Consider the following 10,170-nt stretch of genomic DNA (forward strand, 5'->3'; position numbering starts at 1 on the left):
TTTTACACAGACATTTTAATGTTTTACTACAATGCTGTGGTGAGGGATGGGCTTGACATTTGAATATTTATGACTAAAGTGAAACTACAGAACAAAAGGAACTGACACGCCAAGCTATGTATACAAGCAGGTGTGGTTTCTATTGCATTTTAGTAGATTAAACATTAAACAAGCCAGCTGCTGTGACAGCAAACAGTTCAAAGAACAAAGCTGAGCTCCGAAGAACAAATATGAAACTACTGTCCGTCAGACCTTTTTGTGTTTTGAATTCCTTCTATTCTGCAGGCAATTTCTAGTAGGAGGTGGACTAAATCATGCTGGAACAAACAAAACACACCTAACACAAATATTACATAACAGGTACTTCAGTCTGACTTCACTTCTGATTTACAAAAACAGCTATTAATGGAAGTTGGTCTGCTGTGGTCACTGGTTTAATGTCCATAACTTCCCTTAACATTGAAAATCACATCTGATTTTAAGCTCCCGACCCGTGGTCAGTATTTACTCAAGTCAACACGCTGTTTACAGTTAAAGCCTTGACCAGCAAGGCGTATGGACAATGATTAAGATTTTGCGTTGGTAAGAAGGCAATGATGCAGAGTTTGGAACAAGAATCTGAAAGTAAATTACTCCATGAAGTCGCGGACAGTTTACAATTCAATGTACGTTTAGCTCTATATTCACAAAGGTAATTAAAAGATTGACTCTTTGAGAAATAGGCTTACAGGCTTTACTGTTGTCAACCTGATAATAAGATTGTAACCTCTTTTGTACACTCAGCTAAAGCTAGCAGATGTTAGCTTAGCCTAGCTAAAATGTCTGGCCTGATTACAAAGAACAGCTACTCACTCACTAATAGACATGTTTCATAGTACAGAATCTCAGGTTTAAAAGCTACACGTTTGGGTGGATTTCATTTTCTTTGCATGAAGCAGTTCTTTTCCTGACTGGGGCGTCGAGTTGACCACAGAATTCCAGGAACTCATTGCATCCAATCATCCAATCACAACAAAAGCCGCCAGGAGAATTGTTAATCGTTGTACAGAAGAAGGCTAGCTTTTTATTGAATTGAATTCTTAAGTGGACAGAAGTGGAGTGTAAGTGCTACATGATCCTGACCATATCTGCCCTCATAGCTCCTCTTCTGTCTTCACTTGAACAATGTTTGTGGGGGTGTCCTGTGCGTTGGACTGTGGGGTCTGACTTTCATTGAAGAGCATATTGAACTGCCAGTCGCTGTAATTGGAAAAGTCCTGAACATATATGTTCTGGTTAAAGTTCGCATCCATGTTGCCAAATGTGGCGTTGCCATCAGACACCTGTTCAAAGCCGGAGAACACAGAGGAAGTGAGGTTTGGGTCAGATAATATTTCCTTTAATGCAGGGTTTTCTAGCAGCTCATTGAGGATGGCTGAGGCATCGTTGTCAGTGTTTGAGTCCTGTGGCTCGTTGAAACACATTTCCACCGAAGTCGCAACTCCAGGCTGTGTGGCGCGGAGCCGATCATCTGGAGACATCATGGTTGGAGGCTGTGGGAAGGGGAAGGGCTGCTCTGCAGCAGGTGCATTTTCTGCTGCAGGAGAGGAGACGGATTAGTTTACTGAGAAAATGTACACCAGTTCGAAACATGATGAAACAGCATGTATTCAGAACTTTGCGCATGTATCAGTGGATCATAACTTGTGATTCTTGATACTTGCACCTATGTATCATTTACCCAGCACTCCCCTCAGTCAAGTAACGTCTAATTTTTTCATTCCTAACAGTGCATTCCAGTTCCCTCTGCGCCTCCTCCTCTCATTTTACACCGAGGTAGGTCTGCACCTGCATGAGGTCATCACAGCCCTACGTGCTGACATTTTCCCCAGAAAAATAAAACTAAAGCCTTGAAAGTTTTCTCCACAAAAACTATAGGATATTTAAACCCGTTAAGTGTTTGTCTTTAACACTTACCGCAGTCCCACGCAAAGTAACAGTTCTTTAAACCAATCAACAGACTGCTTTGTTTCCCCCCATTTTTTAGAGTCAGAGGGGAAGCAAGTAGGACGGTACAAATCAGTTATTTTGGGAGCATTCCCAACTTCTGCCAGTGGATAAGTGTGCTGTACCGTACTGAGCCGGTTGGTTAAAACAAGGCTGAATGGACATGAAGTTTAATAAACTGAACCAGTTGAGCTGATTGGCCTCTACGTAGCAAAAGAGGAAGCAGGAACAAAGAAACATGATACATGGACAAAAAAAACACGTTTTGTCCTCACCTGTTGCACAAGGCTTATCTCTGAAGCTGATGTCTGACTTTATCTTTCTCTTCCGATTCACTTCATATGGATCTGGCATGAGGACAGAAATACTTCAGTTATCGTCCTTAAAACCAGAAACATTAAATTCAACTCACAGACAGGACATCTCACCAGGGTTGTGAGGCAGGTACGTGAAGGTAACGGGCTCACTCTCCATCTGGTCGGAGAGGCGACGGAGGACCATGTTAACTTCCACCTCCTCTGTGATGTTCTGGTCCTGGTAGGGTGGAGTCTTAAACACAATGGCGATCTGCCGGTGCACATCGGTCTGTGCAAACTCCCCATTCGCCTTCCAAGACCCTCGCCTTAAGATGATTTCTATGTCATCTTAGACCATTACAAAAATGAAAAATCTCAGCGTTAATGCCAAAGATGAGAATACAGGGTTATTCTGATGCTCATTTGTATGTTTTTTAAATTTTAAAAAATCAACAGCTCTTTAACAAACGTAATTTCAGACATGAGTTTCTAAAGTAGCACAGGGTAATAACTAAAAGAAGAGCAAAGAGGCTATAGAAACGCATGCAGATCATAACATGTAATGGTACAATATCTGAAATTAGGACACATTAAAGCTCAGACTGTTTTAATGATAGACACATCCTCATAGACGTCGCCCATAGATTTCTAATGAAGTAGAAGGAGGTCACACTAATCGAAACGCTGTCTCAACTTAACTATCAGTCCACCTAACAACAGGTGAACACATGAAGTATAACTCTTAACATTTTCATTAGGTTCATGTTTCCATAGTTATAAAGACAAGGAGAGCTGATTCCACTCTCGATGACCACACGTTTTATTTCAGGCAGAGCAGGGGATGTTTAGGTATTTACATTTATCTACTGTAGTCCCTGCTGAGCTTGTGCCTGTGCTGTTGTCCTCTTACCTTTCTGCACTTTGTCACACAACATGTAGATCTCTGTCTTGCCCGCACATGAGCCTCTGTAAATGTTCAAACAGGTGATTTTCAGCTGTGAAGTAGTTGTGGCCTCTGTGGAAAAGAAAAATGCGACAATCAGCACGGTAGTTGTATTTCTATTTGTGATGGTTTGATTTGTGGTTAAAAAGTCATAGGTGTGTGTTAGGTGAGGTCTTACTCTTGTCAAAAATGGGATTCGATATCACTGGGCTAAGACTGTCTTTTCTGCCGTCGTCCCACTCGAGCTCACACTGAAAACACAGACGCACAGCGTTCATGTCCATGTCTTCAATGCCCTTGGAGTGACCAGCTGAGCAGTGAAAAAACACAAAATCAACCGTGAAGAAAAACACATCATCGTTAAAATGTTTGGAAGTAGGTCACTATTGTAACAGTGTTAGGGTACATCTTACTTTGAAAGGGGTCGATCTTTAGATTTCTTCTCTTCTCAAGTGAAACATCAAGCTCTTTCCTCCTGACACACTGAATACCGAGATTAGCAAAGCTGCAACAGCAGAAGGAAAGAGTGTGTTAGGACATTTGAAGTGGAGATAATGAGTGATAGAAAGATGATATAAGGGCTACAGTCTAAGAAAAATAAGACGTGTTAAATGAGGTGTAGATGTGCACCTGTGACTTCGGCAGTTTTGAGGATTTAGCGTGACCACACAGATTCCTGTATTGTTGGGGCAGTCCTTACCCACAAGGCAGTGGGGGTGTGGTCGGTGTGGGGGGTCTTTGGTCACCAGGGAAGCGGTGACGGTGACCCTCTTTATGTGTTCAACAGGACCCTGAATCTGAAGGACAGCAGAAGAAAGGAATATTAAAGGGAGGTGTGAGACAGAAGAAAATCAAACACATCGTCCCACAGAGCAAATAAAGCAATTTATTCTATTATTTAGGGAGTGGAGCAACATGGAAATACAATTATTTTACCACAGAAAGAAATATGCTACAGAGAAAAATATACCACAGATGAAGCCCAATGTCCCCGTTCTCTGCGTATGATAAATAATCTCATTGGCAATACCTGAAGAGCCTGATCAATTAAAAAGTTTAAATAAAGTTAAAATTGGAGGTGAATCAATTGCTCGAAAGCAAAAAGGCTAATTAAATCCTGCTAGTATGTGAGGGTTAGAATTGCATAATTTGAATTAATTAATGATATATTGAAGAGATCTTTTCACATAAAGTACACACAGGTTTGAAGTGTTACCCTCATTGTCTTCAGTGTGTGTGTTACCCAATAGGTGTGTGTGTGTGTGTGTGTGTGTGTGTGTGTGTGTGTGTGTGTGTGTGTGTGTGTCCGTGTGTCTGTGTAGGAGCTTTGCTTGCAAACAAGGGGGAATCTGCCTTTCTTCGACCACAATCAAGTTTGGATTTGTGGGGACTTTCTTAATGACTGTAACAACCCACATCCTCACTGCTCCACCCCTTACTTACAGGCTAACGTGGGGGGGTTCAAGAGGAAACCAACAGACAAAGTGAACTGTGCATAAAGCCCTTTCAAATCGTCTCAATAAAAACCCCTTTAACTGTAATGTGTTTACCTCTATAGCAGGCTGAGTCTTGTGGGTTTCAGTGCTGGACGTCCCCAGGATGCTTCCGGCTGAGCGTCCCTCACACTCATAACGGAACCTCATGCCTCGCTCTTTGGGCTCCTCCACCACTACCAGTCTGGGTTTTTCCAAAATCCTCTCAAGCATCTCCGTGTCTGCTCCGTGGTTCGGAGAAGAATTGCAGCCGGAGCTCTGTGAGGCCTGCAAACACGAGGAGTCTTGACTCCGCCTTGAGTAACTTGCTCTTTGGGATGGATGAGCCATCTCTCTGGAACTGCACGACTGCTGCAGAGGCTGGACGAAAGGGCGGGCTGACTGTGGAGGAAAACAAATAATGCAACTTTACTGACTGCTAAGGATAACAAATCAGGGCTAACAGCTTCCACACTTAACTCAGAGTTTACATCAACAACATTCACAACCGTCTCTCTTTCTCAGCAAAGTTTTTAACACGCTCCTTTACAAACGGACCTCCATCAAACCATCCATGTATTTGAAATAGGTTGCAAAGTATCTGATAATTACCTAAGCTTTAAGAAAAGCCACAGGTCGAAAGGTGATGCTTGGGCACTTATCTAGCAACACTACTACATTAACCTGATCGCTATAGTTACTGGCTACATTTCAGGTTAGCATTTCACAGAAGAAGAAAAAATGGTAACCTTGTTAGGGGAATTATTATAAGATGTATCAAGGAGTTGCTTCTTGTATGTGACCCCTTTGATCTATTTTCAGGTCCTTGGTCCTTTATCAGACGCCTCTGAATTGTTAGCAAGAGTAAAGTCCCTCCTGAACGTCTCTTTGAGCCTCGAATGTTTAACACAAAAACAGCAAATATTTAAGAACATGTAAGTTTAAAACACATACAAACTACTTTTTATAACCTCATTACTTATCTCAACCCTCCTCATAATTATCTAATGAGCCTAAACTAACAACAAATAGTTTGATACACAAAAGTAGTAAAAAAGAAGCTAAACTTCAAGCAGCTTCAACTTCAAAGCAGAAAGCTGTTATTTTTTACAACACATGAGCAGTTTGATATTTAAATAAAATTTCTTATTAATAATGTAGTGTAGTCTTCTGAATGTATTTATTTAACAATTCCATTTTTCTATTCTCACTGATAATCGTAAACAGACTTACATTCTTCTGATATTTTGATTTCAGTGAAAGATCTGGCTGTCACCAAAGACTATAATGTATCCAAGGAAACTTCCAACAAACATGAACAACATTCAACAAGGTGCCTGTCATCTATTACAGCAGAGGACTGTGGGTGACTAATTCTGCATCACAGCAGCATTCAAAAAGAGTCTGTGCATGTTTTTTTTTTCCTTCATACATGTGTTTTCTATCAGTGCACGGAGTTAGTTAACCATGTTTCTTTTGACTCCTCCTCTTGCATTTTTATTATGTCTTATTTCATCAGTACACCACAAGCCATCTACCTTTCCCATTCCTGATAAACATCTCGTCTTTCTCGATCAGCCAACATATGGTTGTAATGTGATAGAAAGAAAGAAAAAAGTATCACAAGCATAATCGTGAACCTCGTAAAAAAAAAAGAAGCCCTACACACACTCAAGTTGAGCTCTATTGGATGCAAGAGTTAAACAATTGTTTACTAACCAAACCTTCAGAGAACAAAGAAGTACAGATCTCCTGGTGTTGCCGTTATTCAGGCTCAGAGTTCTTTAAAACTCAGCTCCAGGGTGATGCCTCTGCATGAGATCATGATTCATCATATCCTGTGGAGCCTCAGATTTCTGCTGTCAAGGAGATCATGTCTCTGCGTCTGCGAGCATGTTAGCCTGGGCATTCCTGTTAGCCTTAAAAACACCAGAGCTAAACAAAAGCCAGGCCGAAACGAGCCAGAGAACAGGAAGCAGGAAGAGCCTAAAGTGACGTGGATCGACCAATCAGAGAAGTAGCGCAGGATGAAGAATGTGACCCCTCAACCCCCAGTGGGTTTGGCTAGTAAACAGCGGGGACGTCAAACTGAAAGTAGGAATCAGATTACAGTTCTACCAACCTCTGTCCTCCTCCTCCCTCTCTCTTTCTCTCTCTCTCTCAGTCTCCTCCTATACAAACACATGTTGAGGAGGTGTGTGAGCCTCTCTCACAGACCGTAAAAGGTTTTACTTACACCCAGATGTAGCACTTCCTAATAAACATTGAAGACATAATAAAGAGTTTCAGCTGACTGTTTTGATGCTTACCTGTCTGTGCAGGCTGCAGTGTCACTGCAGTCTTATCAGATTACACCGCTCCTGATTTGCCTTCTGTCTGTAAATCACGTGCTTTATCGCAAGAGTCAGACCTGTCTTAACTACTCCTCTGTAGAAAACCAAAACAACCTACCATGTCCATGCTTCACATGTGATACACCACAGTTTCTGTCAGCAACATTTGATCTTTTAAAAAACTGTTCATCTTAAACTGCGGTCTTCTCTTTTTACACCCCGCAGAGAGGAAGACAAAGTGAAGCTATCTTTGCTTTGTCTCTAATGTTTCAGAAGTTACATGAAGTGATATGATTCACGAATATAATGCATATTCATAGTGCTTGTATGAATAACTATTGATGCAATGAAAGTTTTTCATCTAAACATGCAACACTTTTCTCAAACTGTCTCCTAACCCAAACACCTTCGTGCTCCCTGAGTGTGACCAGCAGTCATCATGTAGGAAACAACTCACCGAGTCAGACCCCACATTAGACCACAGTAAATGATTACACAGGCACAAACGATATCAGTAGAAGAGCATATACAGGTAAGTGACGTGCTCTGGTCCCACACACCTGACATGATGTTCCTCTTGGCACCAGCCTGGGCTGTTGGACCCCTGTGTGGTCGGAGAGGTCAGCAGGAGGCCGAGGGGGTCCAGGGAGGGGGGGTCTATAGTCTGTGATGATTTCTTGTATGAGCTCTGCCGATAAAAACATACACATTAACTGACACAGGAAAGATTTACAGGACAGGTACAACTGCACTGGGCGCACTATTTTACTGTAGATGCCATAAAACAAGTGAGATAATGTCAAACAAGACAAACTAATTCCTGGATTTGTGTGATGTATGTACTTATGTGATGTATGTACTTATGTCTATGGGGTGTGCAGTTTATAAGTGTGATGTGTTGATGACTTTGTCTATCTTGTTTATTTTTTATCATCTGCAGAAGAATTGATCAACGTTTTTTTATAATCAAGTAATTATAAAAGTAAAAGTTGTGAATTAAAAACTTAATATAATAATCCAAAATAATAAAAGCAATTATAGTCAAATGTAAATAATATAGTAAATAAAAAAGACTAATAATGATAATTAATTTAAATATGTAACAGCCTTTAATGCACTACGATACAATGAATGTGTGTAACGCATTATAAATCAAAAACTCCGAACTAATAATGATATGTTTATAGTTTTTACTGATCTGTTGTCTGTCGGTTTTGTGAGGCTCTGTGAGAAACATACATTGCAAGTCAACTTCTTCTTTTTTATTGCCTGTCACACTTTGCAACTACTTATTAAAAACCATGCTTGTTGCGTCTGCTGAAGAGAAAAAGGTGACACTCACCAAACTCTGCGTCTGTGGGGGGAAACAGAGAAAAGCCTACAGTCAGTAAACTCAGTATAATAAAGAATAAATACACGGCTATGTGGATGCAGAACTTACACACAGAGAAGAGCGGTGAAGGTTTTTTTGTTTTTTTTACATAGTATCAAACTGTGTTTCCTCTTTCCCTAAAGTGCATGCAGAGTTGTGCTTTTAAACTACAACACCGGCCGGGAGCGCGCGCTCAGTCCCCGGGAATGGGTGTTGGCTGCTCACATGTCCTGTGATGATGTCAACCCTTAACACACACCAACACACATCAAAATAAAACCAAGCACGTACCAGAGGTCCCATTGAGGATGTCCATGTCTTTCATGTCATGTAAGAAATCCTTAAAAACCCAAAAATTCGTCTTCGTGTCCTTATTTTTTGTTTCTCCAAAACGGAATAGCCTCGATCAGGGTTTAAACTGTGTTCGGTTGTAGAGAACAGCTAAAGTACAAACTTAAGTCCAGACGGTGTGTAACAACACAACTCGTGACCGTCTGCTACACAGCTTTATTACCATGTGTTGAAAGTCTAAAGAGGTTCGCTTGCTTCTCGTATGTTTCCGTGACAGCCTCGCTCTGATAGGCAGCTTCTGGCGTGGAAATCCCCTCGACATGTCGTCACTGCTCAACCTGACGCCCATCCCCTTCAAAAGTGCAGGTACCTCACGAAATGTAAATATTCATAGGAGATGGGGAAAGTCAAGACCGAGTCTTTTTCATAAAATTAAAATTAAAACAATGAGGAACTTTCTTAAAATAATCAAAGATGTTGAATAATAATGTCTCTAAAAATAAGGGTATACAACCCAGAATTAATGACTTATCTTATTAAGAAGTTACTAGTTATATAAAGATAAAACGACATTAAGAGTTGTACTTTAAATAGTTTCGACTTAGTCTATTATTTCCATTTTAATACCACAAAAACGTGTTCCTCATCCATTTATCGTGTTTCACACTGCCAGTTATTTCAATGAGGCTTCATCACATAACCACATATGCCCACACACCAAAGAAATGTACAATGTAAATCCAAGGCAGTACGAGCAAGAGGACAAATCCTTAGAGAAATGTCTCCTGGTTGCATCATTATCCTGATTGAACTCAGATAAAGTCAAGAGTAGAGCTGGGAATTCCTGATTTCATTATAATTAATGGCTTCTGTGAAACTGCACCAATGGCCTCTCTGCATGTTTGATAACCACCTCCAATAAATGACGTATTTCAAACAATATGTACAGAAAGTCTTATTTCCAACATGTTTGCTGAAGTCATGAAGAGGAACAGGGACACCTACTGGTATAACAAAGACTATGGAGTTTAAAGGAAACGGAAAGCGAAAGTAGACGCATTTAGAGGAAGCAGTGACTCAGCGAAGAAAAACAAATATCTGAGGACAGCTATAGAGGTTGAAAGAGAAATACAAGATATGATCCATGTTAAGTGCAAAAAGCTTTCTGCAGGTTGAGCTGCAAATAGTTAATCTACTTCAATATCATGTTACTAAGAGAAAATGTTAAAAGTTGAGGATTAAAACTGACTGCATTATTTTAGCCTTTTTTTCAGGCTCTAAGTTTCCTACTAAACAGAAATGTTTTAGTTTGTGACTTATATTTTTTTTAAATTCCATTAAAATACAGGAGTTTTTGTACCAAAGACACTTATCCTGGGTCTGCATTGGTCTTACTTGCTCATCACTTCTTACATTACACATGTAATAGAAATCTATTAGCCACGCCTCTTAACCTTCAAGATGGATAAATAAATTG

General features: G+C 40.4%; 1 protein-coding gene across 3 annotated transcripts; it reads right to left on the reverse strand.

Annotated features, from left to right (window-relative positions):
- Positions 1–8,379, reverse strand: relb (v-rel avian reticuloendotheliosis viral oncogene homolog B). 3 transcript variants are annotated; one of them, XM_079353970.1, is made up of 10 exons: positions 8,373–8,379; positions 7,591–7,718; positions 4,776–5,099; positions 3,856–4,022; positions 3,639–3,730; positions 3,404–3,535; positions 3,193–3,297; positions 2,415–2,630; positions 2,262–2,333; positions 1–1,573 (listed from the first exon to the last, which is right to left on the reverse strand). In XM_079353970.1, the coding sequence occupies exons 3-10, from the start codon at positions 5,046–5,048 to the stop codon at positions 1,134–1,136; spliced, it is 1,497 nt and encodes a 498-aa protein (XP_079210096.1). In that variant the 5' UTR covers positions 5,049–5,099; positions 7,591–7,718; positions 8,373–8,379; the 3' UTR covers positions 1–1,133. The 3 variants fall into 3 exon arrangements, with proteins under 3 accessions (XP_079210096.1, XP_079210094.1, XP_079210095.1); XM_079353968.1 differs by having other exon boundaries at positions 1–1,576; XM_079353969.1 differs by lacking the exons at positions 7,591–7,718; positions 8,373–8,379 and adding an exon at positions 6,417–6,821 and having other exon boundaries at positions 1–1,576.
- Positions 8,380–10,170: the final 1,791 nt, after the last annotated feature.

This window comes from Symphodus melops (assembly GCF_947650265.1).
Source record: "Symphodus melops genome assembly, chromosome: 10".
Lineage (NCBI taxonomy): Eukaryota > Metazoa > Chordata > Actinopteri > Labriformes > Labridae > Symphodus > Symphodus melops.